At 39.9% G+C, this 17,856-nt stretch overlaps 1 protein-coding gene across 1 annotated transcript in view; it reads left to right on the forward strand.

Annotated features, from left to right (window-relative positions):
* FANCC (FA complementation group C) overlaps positions 1-17,856 on the forward strand; it is a 229,205-nt gene that overhangs the window by 176,371 nt on the left and 34,978 nt on the right. Inside the window, exon 8 of the mRNA XM_045570735.1 lies at positions 613-777. Coding sequence (XP_045426691.1) covers positions 613-777 — 165 coding nt within the window. The remainder of the gene's footprint in view (positions 1-612; positions 778-17,856) is intronic.

A 17,856-nucleotide genomic window follows, 5' to 3' on the forward strand; every position in this document is an offset into this window, starting at 1 on the left:
GAAGGCCAAATACAAGATGGACTGATTCCATGAAAGAAGGTATGAGTCTACAGGAGCTGAGCAGGACTTTTGAGGAGAGGGCATTGTGGACAGTACTCATAGGGTTTCCAGGAGTCAGAGCCAACTCAATAGCATTAAAACGTAAGTTGGAGCCCGGCCTGTGTGGCTCGGGTTGATCTGTTTACCAGGAGGTCACGGTTTGGTTTGATTCCCAGTCAGGGTGCACACAGGTTGCAGGCTTGATTCCCAGTGGCAGGAGGCAGCCAATCAATGATTCTCATTATTGATGTTTCTATCTCTGAAATCAATTTTTTTAAAAAAGTATATTTTTATAAGATAAAAAAAAAAAAACACCCCAAGTTAGAGATGCCCATAGTGGGTTATGACAAAGTCCTGAAAATAAGTGATGTTAAAATGAAAACTGCTGACAGGGTTTCTTTCTAGAGAAGTGAGTACATAAGAGCATTCACAGATGGTATTAGGACAGTCCTCTTTATGGCAGGGCAGAGCAGTAACCTGTCATCAGCCTGTTCAGCAGGAAGATGTTACATGTCTTTAATTACAAGTGGCGCTAAGATTGGCTAATTATTTCTTATTTTATTTACTTTGTAGAATGGCACCTGAACGAGTAAGGTCCCTATCACGAGTTTGTATCCCACTTATTACCCTGCCTGATTTTGGACCACTGGTGGAAGCTCTGCTCACCTACCATGGCCATGAACCTCAGGAAACGCTGTGGCCTGAGTTCTTTGATGCTGTGAATGAGGCCTTTTTGCTGTAAGTAATGTCTGTTTATCCTCCCACCCAACCTTGTTTTTCCTTTCCTTAAATTCTGCAGTATGTTGGAAATGCAGTTTTCAGATGTTTAGGTCTCTAAGTTCTTAAAATTATTAGGATCCCAGTGAGCTTTGTTAACATGTGGGCTATATCTATCAATATTTATATCATATTTGAAATTAAAAGAAAACTTAAAAATATTTTATTTAAAAATAACAAAAAATTGATTACATGTTAACACAAATAGCATATTTTTATTAAAAACAATGACCTTTTTGCTTAGCATAATACTCTCCAGGAGCAAACTAAGCCAGCCAGAGAAAGATAAATATCACACGATCTCACTTATATGTGGAATCTAATGAAGAAAATAAACTGATAAACAAAACAGATCCAGAGACATTGAAACAGGCAACAGACTGACATATTTCCAAAGGTGGGTGGGATGGGAAGAGATTAAACAAAGAACTTTTATGCATATATGCAAAGCCCATGGACAAACAGTGCAGGGAAGGCCTGAGAGGGAGTGCAGTGGGGTGGAGAAGGTCAAAGGAGGGAGAAAAGAGGACATTTGTAATACTTCTATAACAATAAAAGCGTAATATGCAAATTGACCCAATGGCCTAACAGCGGAATGTCTGACTGGATGACCTTCCGGACGAAGCTGGGGCTGTGAGGGCCGCGGCTGCGAAGGCCTACTCTTGCACAAATTTTGTGCATCGGGCCTCTAGTTCAATAATAAAGTTAAAAAAGAACAATGACCTTCCCCAAGCAAAACATTGTTTAACAAGAGTGGCATTGTTTACATTTTTGTACATCTCTTTTATTGTCTAACTTAAAGAAGATAGCTGGGTTCTCATGTATCTTTCATATTCTGTCTGGTGTGATATGTTGTCTTGGAAATATATGAAGAAAATCTACACACACATATAGTTGGAAAAGGCGGGAGTATTTAATAGATATCTCAGAACACTGGATATTCTCCGTGCAAACCTCACCAAAATTTGAAAATGGTATTATTGTTTTTAAGTAGTTGTAATGTAGAGTATAAAATTATATCAGTGAGCTTTTTATACTGATACATTAAAAACCTACTGGTGTCTTGCACTGTTCGTGGGTCTTTTGTCCAAGCAAGACATTGTAGCTCTGTTCATGGTTCATTGGGAAAATACGGGTTCATTGTTATGCAGTATCCCAAACATTAACATGTTTTGATGTACAGTATCAAAACTTAACATTAATTAATTGCACCACTAGTTTCATCAGGAATGGCTTTAAGTATTGGAAAGCTGTCAAGCTCATGTTGACAAAAATAAATTTTTAAATTTCTTTTTCATTGTTGACAGTATTCCCCCATGTCCCCCTTCCTTTGCACCCCTCCATTCAGCTCCTACATCACCCCAGGCCTTCCCCACACTATTGTCTATGTCCATGGGCAGTGCATATAAGTTCTTTGGTTAATTTCCTCAAATTTATCATTGGCTACAAATACTGAAGTTATTGTACTTGAAGTACTTAGTGTTCATTAATTTTTGAGAAAGATGTGCAAATACTCAAGTCTAAACAACCATTGTCTGTCTGCCAGCTATTCTTGGAAATTTCCGTTTTAAAAAGGCTAGTCGATCTGGCAGCTCAAACACTTGTGCAAGTGCTCTTCCCTTAGCAACCACCATTTTTTGTTATGTAACCAAAGTGCTTTATGCATACTTTTTTTTTTATTATTGCAAAAGGACTACCACCTTTATGTCACATAAGTACTATTTCTTCTTTGCGGTGAGAACATCTAAGTTCTACTCTCTTAGTGACTTTCAGGTGTTAGTACAGTATCGTTACCTATAATCACCATGCTGTACTAGTACATTGGGTCCCCAGAACGTACTCATCTTATACATGGAAGTTTGTATATGCTTTGGCCAACTCCTCCCCACTCCCCCTGCCCCCAGTCCCTGATAATCATCATTCTAGTCTGTTTCTTATGAGTTCAGATTCTTTAGATTCCACATAGTGATATCAAATGGTATTTGTGTTTCTCTGTCTGCCTTAATGACTTCATAGGTCTATCCATGTTGCCACAAATGAGGATTTCCTTTCTTGAGGCTGAATAATATTTTATTGTGTATACATATACATGTATATAACATAGGTACCACCTCTTTTTTTATTCATTCATCCATTGATGGATACTTGTTTCTATATCTTGACTATTGTGAAAAATGCTGCAATAAACGTGGGAGTTTATTGGTACCTTTTTGATATCCTGTTTTCATTTCCCTATTGTATATGTATATTATATGCCCAGAAGTGTGATTTTTGGTTCATATGGTAGTTCTATTAAAAAAAAATTAAATATATTTTTATTGATTTTAGAGAGGAAGGGGGAGAGAGAGAGAAACTTCAATGATGAGAGAGAATCATTGCCCCACTGGGGAGTGAGCTCACAGCCCGGGCATGTGCCCTGCCTGGGAATCAAACTGTGATCTCCTCGTTCATAGGTTGATGCCCAAACACTGAGCCACGCAGACTGGGCTATTTTTAATTTTTGAGGATCCTCCATACTGTTTTCCATAGCAGCTGCACCAGTTTGCTTTCCCAGTAACTGTGCAAAGGATTTGTTTTTCTCCATATTCTCACCATTATTAGCATTTATTATTTCTTGTCTTTTTTATGATAGTCATCCAATAGAAGTGAGATGATATCTCATTGTAGTTTGATTTGCATTCGCCAGATGATAAGTTATGTTTAGCACTTTTCACGTACCTGTTGGGCATTCATTTGCATGTCTTTTTGTAGAAAGGTCTATTCAGTTACTTTGCCCATTTTTAATCAGATAGTTTGTTTTCTATTGAGTTATATGAGTTCTCTATGTATTTGGATATTAAATTGTTATCAGATATATGGTTTACAGATATTTTCTTTCATTCCTTAGGTTTCCTTTTATAGAAGCTTTTTACTCTGCATACATTTTTAGTTTGATGTAGTCCCACTTGTTTATTTTGGCTTTTGTTGCCTTTGTTTTTGGTGTCAAATCAAAAAAATCATTGCCAAGACCAATGTTAAGGAGCTTATCCTCTATATTTTCTTCTAGGAGTTTTATGGTTTCAGGTCTTATATTCTCTTCTTTAATCCATTTTGAGTTGATTATACGTATGGTATGAGGTAGGGGGTCCAGTTTTATTCTTTTGCATGTGGCTATTCAGTTTTCCCAATACCATTTATTGTAGCAACTGTCTTTTTTTTTTTTTTGTAGAGTGGATGTGAGAGGGAAAAAGGAGAGAAAGATAGAAACATCTATCAGCTGCCTCTGGCATGCTGCCTACCAGGGATTAAGCCTGCAACCCAGGCATGTGCCCTGACTGGATTAAACCAGCGATCTCTTGGTGCACCGGTCAACGCTCAACCACTGAACTACACCAGCCGGGCGCAACTATCTTTTTCCTATTACATACTCTAGGCTCTCTCTCTTTTTTTATTTTTAATTTAATTAACCATTTACATGTGGGTTTATTTCTGGACTCTCTGTTCTGTTCTATTGATGTATGTGTTGTAAAGCCAATGCCATAAGGTTTGATTATTATAGCTTTTTTAGCACTCTTTTAAAAAAGTATTTTTTATTGACTTCAGAGAGGGAGAGGGAGAGAGAGATAGACACATCAGTGAGAAAGAATCATCAATTGGCTGCCTCCTGCATGCCTCATACCAGTGATCAAACCATGAGTGTTATAGGTCAACACTCAACCACTGAGCCATTCCAATTGGGCTCTTTAATAGAGTTTGAAATCAGGAAGTATCTGCCTCCAGCTTTGTTTTTCTTTCTCAAGAATGCTTTGGCTTTTTGGGCTCTTCTGTGGTTCCATACAAATTTTAGGGGTTTTTTTGTGTGTGAAAAATTGAGTTAGAATTTTGATTGGGTTTGCCTTGAGTCTGTAGATTGCTTTGAGGATTATGGATATTTTAACAACATTAATTTTTCCAATCCATGAGCATGGAATGTCTTTCCATTTATTTGTGTCTTCATCAATTTCTTTCATCAGTGTCATAGTTTTCAGTGGGCATATTGTTCACCTCCTAAATATTTTATTCTTTTTTATGAAATTGCAAATGGAAATATTTTCTTTATTTGTTCAGGCAGTTTATTGTTAATGTATAGAAATAATTTTTTGTCTTGATTTTATATACTACAACTCTAATGAACTTGTTTATTAGTTATAACAGTTTTTAGTGGATTCCTTAGGATTTTGTATATATAATATCTACCACCCAGAAATAGAGTTACTTCTCCCTTTGAGAACTGAATGCCTCTCTCTCCCTCCCTCTCTCCCTCTCCCTCTCTCTCTCTCTCTCTCTCTCTCTCATATCTCCAGCCAGGTCTTCCAGTACTGTGATGAATGAAAGTAGTGAGAGTAAGCTTCTATCTTGTTCTTGACCTTTGAGGAAAAGCTTTCAGTTTTTCATCATTGAGTATGATGTCAGCTGTCAGATATGGCCTTTATTATATTGAAGTACATTTCCTCTAGACCCACTTTGTTGAGAGTTTTTATCATGAATGAATGTTGAATTTTGTTCAGTTTTTTTTGCTGCATCTTTTGAAATAATATGACCTTTTTCTACTTAATTTTGTTAATGTGTATCACATTGATTCATTTGCAGATGTTGAACCATCCTTGTATGCTAAGAATAAATCCTTCTTGGTCCTTAAATTAGGTTCCTCGACCCAGTGTGTGCGTGTGTGTGTGTGTGTGTGTGTGTGTGTGTGTGTGTGTGTAGGCTTCCTCACAACAATAAGCAATTTTCAGACACCAACAGGGTGCCCAATAATTCAGCTCAATTTTGACACTATACACCTGGAGATTACATCAAATTCCACAGGTAAATGGCTCAATCTTATAAGAGTGCCCTCTACTTCAGATGCTAATTACAAACCCAGGTTGTTATTTCTACTTCTGACCAACCAGCTATAAATTGGGGTTCAGCTGACGTCCTATAACTCATGATGCCAATCACAGATCCAGGTTATAACTTATACTTCTGTCTGACAGGCTTTAAGACAGAGGTTCCCATGACCACTCCTTGCATTTGGTTAATTTGCAACAATGGCTCACAGTAAAATATTTTCTTCAGAGATTACCAGTTTATTATAAAAGGAATAGCCCAGTGGAAGAGATGCCTAGACAAAGGGTACAGAGCTTCTGTATCCACCTCTCCAAGTGCCGTTCTCCCCAAATTTCCACCTGTCCACCACCCTGGGAGCAGTCCTTTTGGATTTTTATAGATGTTTCATTAATAGGTATAATTGATGAAATCCTTGGCCATTGGTGATTGATTCAACCTCTGGCTTCTCTTCCCTCCTGGAGGTCAGGGGGATGGAACTGAAAATCAGACCCTCTAGTCAGATTCTTGGTTCTCCTGGCAACCAGCCCCCATCTGTAGGTGAAATCCAAAAGTCACCTCATTGACATAACAAGAGATACCTTGACAGCTCTCATCACTTGGAAAATTTCAAGGGTTTTAGAAGCTCTTGTCAGGGCCCCCACAAGTTCCTTGTCTGATCTATGTGTTACTTAGAAGTATATTATCAACTCTCCATGTCATGGGGATTTTTTAAGTTTTCTTTCTGTTATTCATTTCTAGTTAAATTCTGTTGTGATCTGAGAGCGGACTTTGTTTGATTTCTTTTCTTTCAAATTGGTTAAGGTATATTGAATATCCCAGAATGTGGTCTATTTTTGGTGAATGTTCCATGTGAAGCTTAAGGAGATTGTTTATTCTGCTGTGGTTGGATGAAGCAATCTGTAGATGGCAGGTATATTCAGTTATATTTCAACTATCATAGTGGATTCATTTATTTGCCTTTATGATTCTATTAGTTTTTTCCTCATATAATTTGACATTCTATTTTTAAGCATGTACTAGTTAAGGATTTTCATACCTTCTTTGAAAATTGACCCGTTTATTATTATTTAATGAGCTTTTTTATTGCTGGTAAGTTTTCTTGCTTTGTTTAAAATTAATATCGCTACTTTTGCTTTCTTTTGATTAGTGTTAGCATGGTATATTTTTATCCATCCATTTATTTTAATCTCTGTGTGTCTTTATATTTAACATGGATTTCTTGTAGACATTGTGTAGTTGGGTCTTGTTTTTTAATCTACTCTGTTAATCTCAGTTATTTAAAAAATATTTTATTGAGCCGAAACTGGTTTGGCTCAGTGGTAGAGCGTCGGTCTGTGGACTGAAGGGTCCCAGGTTCCATTCCAGTCAGGGGCATGTATGTTGGTTGCGGGCACATCCCCAGTGGGGGGTGTGCAAGAGGCGGCTGGTCGATGTTTCTTTCTCGTCGACGTTTCTAGCTCTCTATCTCTCTCCCTTCCTCTCTGTAAAAAATCAATAAAATATATTTAAATAAATAAATAAATAAATAATATTTTATTGATTGATTTTAGAGAGAAAGGGAGGAGGGAGGGAGGGAGGGAGGGAGGGAGGGAGGGAAAGAGAGAGAGAGACATCAGTTTATATCAGTTTATTGTTCCATTTATTTATACATTTATTGGTTGATTCTAGTTTGTGTCCTGACAAGGGACTGAAATTATAACCTTGGTGTATGAGGACGACACTCTAACCAACTGAGCTATCTGGCCTGGATAAAATACAACTTTTTATTTTATCCTCAGGTAGTCTCTCTTTGATGTTCTTTATGTAGATCTGAGTTTCTGACCTATATTATTTTCCTTCTCTCTAAACAACTTCTTTTGACATTTCTTGCAAGGCAGTTAGGTCTACTAGAAACAACTACCCTCAATTTTGTTAGTCTTTGAAAAATCTTTATTTCTTCTTCATATTTGAAGAATGATTTTGCAGGGTATAGAATTCTACATGGTGCTTTTGCACCTTTCTTAGCACTTTAAATATTTCGTTCCACTCTCTTCTTACATGGTCTCTGAGAAGTTGGAGGTAATTTATGTTTTTTCCTCTGTATGTAAGTTTTTTTCTTTCAGCTTCTTTCAGGATTTTTCTTTGTCTTTGTTATTTTTGTTTGTTTTGTAGTTTCAAAATCATATGCCTTGGTGTAGTGCTCTGGTATTGTCCTGGCTGGTGTGCCGTCAGCTTCCTGAAAGTGTGATTTGGTATTTGACATTAATTTGGGAAAATTCTCGATCATTTCGATCATTGTTCCAAATATTTCTTTTATTCCTTTCTCTTTCTTCTTCTATTACACCCATTGTATGTATGTTACATCTTTTGTAGTTGTCCGCATTTCTTGACTGTTCTATTTTGGGGATTTTTTTCAGTGTTTGTTCTTTTGGCTTTTTGGTTTTCAGGATTTCCATTGGTAGGTCCTAGAGTTTTGAGATTCTTTCCTCAGTCAAGCTACTAACACCATCAGGCGATCTTCATTCCTATTAGAGTGTTTTTTATCTGTAATATATTTTGGGGTGTGGATTTCCATCTTCCTGCTTACATTACCCATCTATTCTTATATATTGTCTGTTTTATCTATTAGATCCCTTTGCATATTAATTAGAGATTTTTTTTTTTTAATAATCATGACTAACATTTATTGGTTGCTTTATGTTTCAGGAAGTGTTCTAAGGGTTTTTATATAATATCTCATAGCTTCACAACAATTCTATGAATGAGTTACTATTTTCTTAAGATAAAATAGGTATCTAACATTATGTAAGTTTCAGGTGTATAACATTATGTTATAACTAGAGGCCCAATGCACAAAATTCATGCAAGAGGCTTGGCCCTTGCAGCGGTGGCAGCTTGCCTTGGCCCTTGCAGCTGTGGCTTTGTCCAGAAGGTCATCCAGAAGGACGTCTCAAAGGTTGTTCAGCTGTCTGGTCTAATTGGCATATTATAATGCTTTTATTATTATGGATTAGAGTCCCAGTGCACAAAATTCGTGCATGGGGGCGTGTGTTCCTCAGCCCAGCCTGCACCCTCTCCAATATGGGACACCTTCAGGAATGTCTGATTGCCCATTTAGGCCTGATCCTGGTAGAACAGTAGGATATTCCTTTCACAATCATGGACTGCTGGCTCCCAACTGCTCGCCTGCCTGAGTGCCTGATTGCCCCTAACCACTTCTGCCTGCCAGCCTGATCACCCCCTAACAATTTCCCTGCCAGCCTGATTGATGCCTAATTGCTCCCCTGCTAGCCTGATTGGCCATAACTGCCCTCCTCTGCCAGCCTGGTCACCCTCCCAACTGCCCTCTCCTGCAGGCCTGGTCCCCCCCCAAATACCCTCCTCTGCCAGCCTGGTCACCCTCCCAACTGCTCTCCCCTGCAGGCCTGGGTTCCCTATCAATTGCCCTTCCCTGCAAGCCCTGTCACCTACAACTTCCCTCCTCTGCTGGCCTGGTTCCCCCCAACTGTCCTCCCCGGCAGGCTTGATAGCCCACAACTGCCCTCCCTTGCATACCTGGTCCCTCCCGACTGCCCTTCCCTGCTGGCCATCTTGTGGCAGCCATCTTGTGTTCACATGGAGGCAGGATCTTTGACCACATAGGGGTAGCCATCTTGTGTGTTGGAGTGATGGTCAATTTGCATATTACTCTTTTCTTTTGTTATAGATTATTATAGATGTGATATTATTATACCTAGTGTAGTATAAGTGGTGATAGACTTATCACAACTATAAGTCTAGTTACTATCCATCATCAATATTTGATCATCTTTACCCATTTTACCTACCCCCAAACTCTTTCCCCTCTGGGAACCACCAATCTGTTCTCTCTATCTGTGAGTTGTTTTTGGTTTTTGTTTGTTATTTGTTTTTTAGATTCCACGTATAAGTGAAATTGTGATATTTGTCTTTCTCTGTCTAACTTATTTCACTTAGCATAAACCCCCAAAATCCATCCATATTGTTACAAATGGAAAGATTTTTTATTTTTTATGGATGAGTAGTATCCCATTGTGAGCATGCATGCCACGCACGCGTGTGTGTATGTATATGTATCACATCTTCTTTATCCATTCATCTATGGTGGATACTTAGGTTGTTTTCATATCTTGGCTATACTTCAGTGAACATAGTGGTGTATATATCTTTTCAAATTAGTTTATTCATATTCTTTAGCTAATAATCCAGAAATGAAATAACTGGATCATATAGTAATTCTATTCTTAATTTTTTTAGGATTCTCCATACTGTTTTCAACTCATACAACTCAACAACAAAAAGACAAACAACCCAGTTAAAAAACTGGTGCCCAGCCAGTGTGGCTCTGTATTTCAGTGGTGACCCATGAAACAAGAGATCACTGGTTTGATTCCCAGTCAAGGCAACTGTCTGGGTTGCAGGCTTGATCCCCAGTAGGGGGCTTGAAGAAGGCAGCCAATGGGTGATGTTTCACTCTCATTGATGTTTCTATCTTTCTATCTATCTCTCTAAAAATCTATAAAGGCAAAAAAAATTTTTTAATTGGCAAGGGATCTGAATAAACATTTTTTCCAAAGAAGACATACAGATGAAAAGCTGTTCAGCACTACTAATTTTCAACAAAATGCCAAATTTCTGAGTGAATTATTAAATTCTTTGAAACATCTTGTCAGTTTTCAGGCATGGTAAATATCCTTAAAGAATGTGGAAAACAGGAACAAAGATGGTGGTGTAGGTAAACACACCTAAATGGCTGCCATGCACAATTTCAAAAATACAACTATAAAACAAAGTGTCTATCACCCTAAACCCAAGGGAAAGCTGGCTGGAAGGAAGCCCTACAACTAGACTGAAAGACTGAAAAAGAGGAGAATTCAGGGCATAAGCGCTGAGAAACTGAGGTAGGGGCGTGCGGACGCGATACGGGCTGGCGGTGGATCCTGGATGGCGGATGGTGGTGCTTTCTTCAACCCGAAGAGAGACAAGCTCCCGATCTCTGAAATCCAGTTTCTGGGGAGAGGCTACACTGTCTGCCATCAGGTCGGAAAGTGAGGGTGGCTTGCTTGCAGAGGTTCGTGCAAGAATATTTGTTTGCTGTGCTGTGGTGGGAGACGCAGTTGGAGAGGCTCGGAGAGGCAGGTGATAGCCATCAGCTGTTGGCCACACCCCCTCCTAGTGACACCCTGAGACTTCGCCTTGAGACTCTGCCCTGCACAATCTACAAACACACCCAAGCTCCAAGCACCAGCTTTTGCATATAAATGGCCCTCTCAGTTGCAGTTTAACTTACCAGAGGAGGAGAGGATTGTGGTTCTCCCTGTAGCTCCTGCAGGATGGCCTCAGACAGTAGCTGATCTGCACCCCATTGGAGATCCAGAAGCCAGTGTTCCTAGTTGCTGGGTTTTAACCCCTCACACCCATAAGTGACACATTCGGGAGGCGGACTCAGTGAGCACCAAAGCCCCACGGAAACAAACCGTGTCTCCAGCGCAGCAGTTCTTCCTTCATAGACACAGCGGCTCCTCACAGACAATTGGCCTGGAGTCAGTTCCTCCCAGAGTACCAACAGCAACCAAGGCTTAATCACACCAAGACTGTGCACTCAGCCCACAAAGGGATATAGCAAAAGCGACCACCCCAGGTGATTGGTGAAGCCGATAGGTCACCTACCACACAAAGCCACTCCATCAACACAGGGAGGAGACACAGAAACATGTCACGAATGGGAGAGATGAAGGAAAGTAAACTACTGGACGACACAGAGTTCAGAATCACATTTATAAGGCTACTCAAGAATCTTCTAAAAACCTTTGAGAAACTTGATGAGACCTCTAAGAAGCTTTATGAGACCTTCAAGGACCTTAATAAGAATACCAAAATAAAAAATAAAAAATAAATAAATTTTAAAAAGTGGAAAAGGGACAGCCAGAAATTAAACATACACAATCTGAAATAAAGAATATACAGAAACTCAACTGTAGATCAACGTACCCCAAGAATCAAACCAAAGATCTGGAATATGAGGAGCAAAAAACACCCAACAAGAGGGGCATGAAGAAAGAAGAATCCGAAAGTGTGAGGATAGCGTAAGGAGCCTCTGGGACGGCTTTAAGCGTACCAACATCCAGATTTTTGGGGTGCCAAAAGAAGAGAGCGAGCAAGACACTGAAAACCTATTTGAAGAAATAATGACCGAAAACTTCCCCACCTGGTGAAAGAAATAGACCTACAAGTTCAGGAAGTGCACAGAACCCCAAACAAGAGGAATCCAAAGAGGACCACACCAAGACACATCATAATTAAAATGCCAAGGACAAAAGACAAAGAGAAAATCTTACAAGCAGCAAGAGAAAAATAGCTAGTTACCTACAAGGGAATACCCATACAACTGTCAGCTGATTTCTCAACAGAAACTATGCAGGCCAGCCGAAACCGGTTTGGCTCAGTGGTAGAGTGTCGGTCTGCGGACTGAAAGGTCCCGGGTTCGATTCCGGTCAGGGGCATGGTTGCGGGCACATCCCCGGTGTGGGGTGTGCAAGAGGCAGCTGGTCAATGTTTCTCTCTCATTGACGTTTCTAGCTCTCTATCTCTCTCCTTTCCTCTCTGTAAAAAATCAATAAAATATATTTAAAAAAAGAAGAAGAAGAAGAAACTATGCAGGCCAGAAGGGAGTGGCAAGAAATATTCAAAATGATGAACAACAAGAACCTACAACCAAGATTAGCCAGCAAAGCTATCATTCAGAATTGAAGGTCAGATAAAGAGCTTCACAGACAAGAAAAAGTTAAAAGTTCATCAACACCAAACCAGAATTACATGAAATGCTGAAGGGTATTCTTTAAGAAGAGGAAGAAGAAAAAGGTAAAGGTAAAAATTATGAACAACAAAAAGACATCAAATACATACCTACCAACAAGTGAATCTAAAAATCAAGTGAATAAAAAATCTGAAGAACAAAATGGACTGGTGAATAGAATAGAATCAGGGACATAGAAAGGGATTGGACTAACAACTCTCAGGGGGAAGGGGGTCTGAGGGGTGCGGGAAGAGATTGGACAAAGGTCTTACACCTATGGATGAAGACAGTGGCGGGGGTAAGGCATGGGGTGGGGTTGGGAATCAGGTGGAGGGGAGCTATTGGGGGGGTGGGGAGAAACACCTGTAATAATCTGAACAATAAAGTCTTTAAAAAAGAATGTGGAAAATATATAAAATACTCCAAGTCCACAAAAGTAAACCTGGACAAATAAGAAGATATAGTGTTCTTGGTCAGGTGCATAAAAAGCCTAAACATTATAAAGATGCCAGTCTCCCTCAGTGAATCTGCCATCTTGAGTGTGATAAAATGTGCAACCATCCCCCTAAACCCCTGCCGCCTTAAGATGCTCTTACCATCGAAGACTCAGTTTCTGTATGTAGCTGGTCTGTTTTGTTATTTTCTCTTCTGATTCTTTGCCCTATTGTATATTCATGTCCCAGTATACTTTGTTTTAGGGCTTGTTCCACTCATTCTTCAAGGAATTCTTGTTTTGTCTTTCAAATAAACATTGAAACCAATTTATCTAGTTTTAGGAAAGACAGCTAATGCTCTTTCTGAGGAGACTCATGTTAAATATATAGATTAACTGAATATGTAGAAGTCTAATATAATTTTTAAAGTTTCTCAGAGGATGTTTAAAAATGTTTTGGGCATTTTTTATTCCTAAAGTTTTATTGTGTCTTTTGTTTTGTTTCTGGGCTATCATAAGCAGCTTTTCTTCCCGTCTTCCTGTCAGTCAGAAGGTATTTGTCGTTTTTCATATCACTCTCAAAAATTGGAATGTGTATTTTAATTTTTTTTTTATGAAGTGTTATAGTCCAGGAATTTGTTAAGTTGAGATTTAGAAAGAAAAATAGAAAGTTAAATCATTTGATTTTAAAAAAATAATCAGAACATAATTTTCATTATTAAAATGTAAAGTCTTTTTTTCTAACTACTCTAAACCTCTGTTAGCATTTACCCAGCAAGTCTGAATTTCCTGAGGAATCTGAGCAGTCATCTTTGCTGTTTATGTAAGACATTGAGTAAAAATTCATTTGAAAAAGCTGCCTGATATGATAGGTGTGATTCCCCTGCTTGTGCCCTCAGTCATTTACCTGAGTACACACTGCAGGTTACAGTGGCCTACCATAGCTTACATTTTCCACATTTCAAATAGTTTTTCAAAATATTTACTTTAAAGTAAAATGCTCGTTGCCTTTCACCTTTGCAGCTCTGTTTCTGATTTATTTAGTAATGCATTTTATTAAAGAACTAGAGGTCCAGCGCATGAAATTTGTGGAAGGGGCTCAGCCCCTGCGGGCCCGGCTGCCTCACCCACTGATCTTTCCAGAAGGTTGTTCCACTGTTTGGTCTAATTAACATATTAGTTCTTTATTATATAGGATATGATCTTAGCATCCAGTATTTTCAACCTTACTTTTTCATCAAGCATTGAATTAAAAGGAAGAGGGAGATTGGCCCTTCACTTCCTCTGTGAAACCCACAAAACTATTCTAGAAATTATTGGCGAGGAAGAGAGATGCTTTAGAGTAGGGGTGTCGAACTCAATCAGAGAAGGGGCCAAAATCTAAAATCCAGCCTAAATCGCGGGCCGAATGGTTTACTGAACAGTCATAAACTGTCATTGTGATGGAAACGCAGCGGAGTGCAGTGATGACAGCGCGGTGCGGGCCACATTGCAAGGCCTGGCGGGACGGATTTGGCCCGCGGGCCTTGTGTTTGACACATGTGCTTTAGAGAGTAGCCACTCTTACTCTACCCACAATGCTCAGGAGGAAAGCAGAGGCAGCAGTTCCATGAGTAGGTCCAAACTGCTCACTATTTATTTTACTTGTGATAACGCATTCTCCCTCAGCAACTAATAAAAGTTACTCAGTTTGGAATTCCATACAGAACAGACTGTCCAGAAATGCTGGGTGGTCTTCACCTTGTCCAACTCCTATGGCTTCAGCTCAGCAAGGCCCCTCAGCAGTGGCATACGAGCTGGAGCCTCTCCATGGACACATGCCCGTAGGTGGAGGTCCTGGCCACACGTTGACACAGGATAGCTGATTCAGTCACTCAGAGTAAATACCACCCCCACCCCCAACGCCTGCCTCCAAGGTGCAGTTCCCCAAATGTTCTGCGTGGTCATTTAGAAACCACATACTTTTTTGACTACTGTGCCTGCCCGGTATTTAGCCTTCCAGCTTTTTCCCACAATACACTAGTGGAATTACATCTGTTTTACAATTGGCTGAGTGTCTTTGGCCTTAGCTTCTAAATGCAGTCATGCCTTTTCAGAAACAGGCTGCCTGTATTCTTTTAAGCAATAGATGCTTGCCCCTTTGTGTAGTTTATATAATCTAGAGGAATTTTTTTACTTCTTGGCCTAAATGTCAAACCTAACTTTAGAGTATTTTCATGGGATTGCCATCATACCATCTGCAGACAGCAGAGTGTGTAAAACCTTTCTGGGAGGGCTGCTGAGGTCCTTCCTCAAGTCTGTGGAGTACAAGTAATTCCACAAGATACGTCCTAAAGCAAATCAACATCCATTGCTCCAAAAATATTGAGAAGTTTGGACTGGATAGGGTACTTTTTTCTATACGCTAGAATGAATGAGCCAGTCAACAAATGAAAGAAGGAATGGGTGCATGACTGACCGACCAACAGACCTATGGGGTAGCTGTGAGTGTTAAGAAGGGTGACTGTGCAGTTGTGAATTGTGGACCATGAAACTTTTGAGAGTGAAACAGGGTGCCTTTTGTAATGATGGTGAGATGGCATACGTTTTTCCCAGGCACACTGGATGCGTTTAAGTGGGTCCAGTGCCTGTGATACGCTTAGCACAGTGCCTGGCACTTAGAGTAAACAGCCAATAACTGTTAACATTGTTGTCATTGACTTTGACTTAAAAAATTGTTACTTTTGATAATGTTTTACTAGCTTTCTCAAGCTTATGTCTTTTCTTCCTAATGAAAACATCACTGATCTAAGCCAGGTGTAAGCTAAATTCCCATTGCTGAAAGAGCTAATAATACAGCCTCCAAAGATGCTTAAAAGAAAATAAAAGAAATTGCAAGAAAAGCTGACCTTCAACCAAGCTTCTAGTTCTGTGTTTTTTCAGCTCAGATAAGAAAAATCAGGCTTTACATGTTGTCAGATAATATAGGTGAATGTCTAAGAGAAGAAAGGCTAGTGCAATTTCAAAAACAGAAAGTTAGCAAAGTAACTGAAACCCCCATTTCTATTTATTCATTTACTAGAGGCCTGGTGCACTAAATTGTGCGCTTGCAGGGGGCGGTCCCTCAGCCGGGCCTGCGCCCTCCTGCAGTCCAGGAGCCCTTAGGAGATATCTGACTGCCGTGGAGGCGGGAGAGGTCTTGCCGTCACCACTGAGCTTGCCAGCTGTGGACCAGGCTTCTGGTTGAGCATCATTCCCCCTGTGAGAGCGCACTGACCTCCAGGGGCAGCTTCTGCGTTGAGCATCTGCCTCCTGGTGGTCATTGTGCATCATAGTGACTGGTCGGTTGATCGTTCGGTTTATTTGCACACTAGCCTATTATATAGGATTGAGACTTCCTGACTTTTTAAAAATCTTAGTAAGACATAGTCATAAAATAAGTCATTGCAAAGTTTACTTTTAAAGTAAAAACCTGTGATTGTAAGAAACATTCTAGTATGTTTGGACTTAGACATAGCCTTGGTGCTGCTGCTCTTTGCTACGAGAAGTGACTTTTCTGCCGGTTTAAATGACAATGATGGCACAGTTTTCTCAGTTTAATATGTAAGGTGTATATAAGCAAAAGTAGGTGTACAGTCATATGTCTGGAGAAATATATAATAGAAAATAAATGAGAATAAATGTTAGTATACTCATGACTGTAAACCCCCCTCCCTCTTGTACATACTCCATCAGGTTTTAATGGATGTATACCTTTGAGATATGATAGCAAGTATTCTTCCCAGTTTCTTGGAATTAAGTAGTTCTCCAGAGAAGCTGGCTTCAGTTTGCGTGGGCTTCTCTGGCAGATGAGGTGGTCCTTGATCTCTCTGGTTGAGAAAAGTGTTAATGTACACATTTTCCAAACTGTGTCTGAGAATAGAACAAAAATATTATAGTAGCCCCCAATTGTTCATGGTTTCAGCTACCTGCAGTCAACTGCAGTCCAAAAGGATTAAATGGAAAGTTATAAAAATAAACAATTCATCAGGTTTTAAATTACATGCCATTCTGAGTGGCATGATGAAATGGTCCCTTTGTCCACCATATTCACTTCACTTCATCTCATCACGTAGGCATTGCATCATCTCCCTTCATCACAAGAAGGGTGAGTGTAGCAAAACAAGGTATTTTGAGAGAAAGATCACATTTACATTAACTTATTACAGTATATTGTTATAATTGTTCTATTTTATTAATTGTTGCTGTTCTATTTTATTAATTGTTCTGTTTTATTAATTGTTGCTGTTATTCTCCTACTGTGCCTAACTTATAAGTTAAACTTTATCATTGGTATGCATATGTAGTGGGGAAACATAGTATATTTGGGTTCAGTACTATCTCCATTTCCGGGACTCACTCGGGGTCCTGAAACATACTCCCCATAGATAAGGGAGGACTACGTACTGTACGTATTGTCAACCGATGACCATTGGCACTAGTTCAGTGCGAAACAGCTCCATGTGATACAGCAGAGCTGTGAGGCAGCCCCCCAGCCAGGCCCCTCCTCTGAGCACCCTCTACCCCCCTGCCTGCAGAGTGGGGAGACCTGTACCTGGAGGCTGCAGACCAGCTGTAGTATCAGACCTCCTGATTCAAATCAGAGCTGTCAGTCCTGGTCCTCTCTGACCTCAGTTGCCTTTGTCTATAAATTAAGGATAATATTTGTCCCTGTTTTGTCCCTATGGATTGTTATGGGGATTAAAAGACAGATAAAATGCTTACCATCATCCCAGGCAAGCCCTTAATAAGTGGTAGCAATGGCTTCTTCAGCCTCCCCATGCGTCCCTCTGCCTCTGGCCCCTCAGCAGGCAGCGTGCTGTCCTGAGACCGCAACACCACTTCGCAGGCGCACACAAGGTCACCCCACTCCCACCCCCCATGCCACTTTCTGGTGGCGCTCCCTGCACAGCCATCCTCCTGACTGCAGTTCTGCTCATTTCCA

The sequence above is a fragment of the Pipistrellus kuhlii genome, unplaced genomic scaffold (genome assembly GCF_014108245.1).
Source record: "Pipistrellus kuhlii isolate mPipKuh1 unplaced genomic scaffold, mPipKuh1.p scaffold_m20_p_36, whole genome shotgun sequence".
In the NCBI taxonomy this organism is placed as follows: Eukaryota; Metazoa; Chordata; class Mammalia; order Chiroptera; family Vespertilionidae; genus Pipistrellus; species Pipistrellus kuhlii.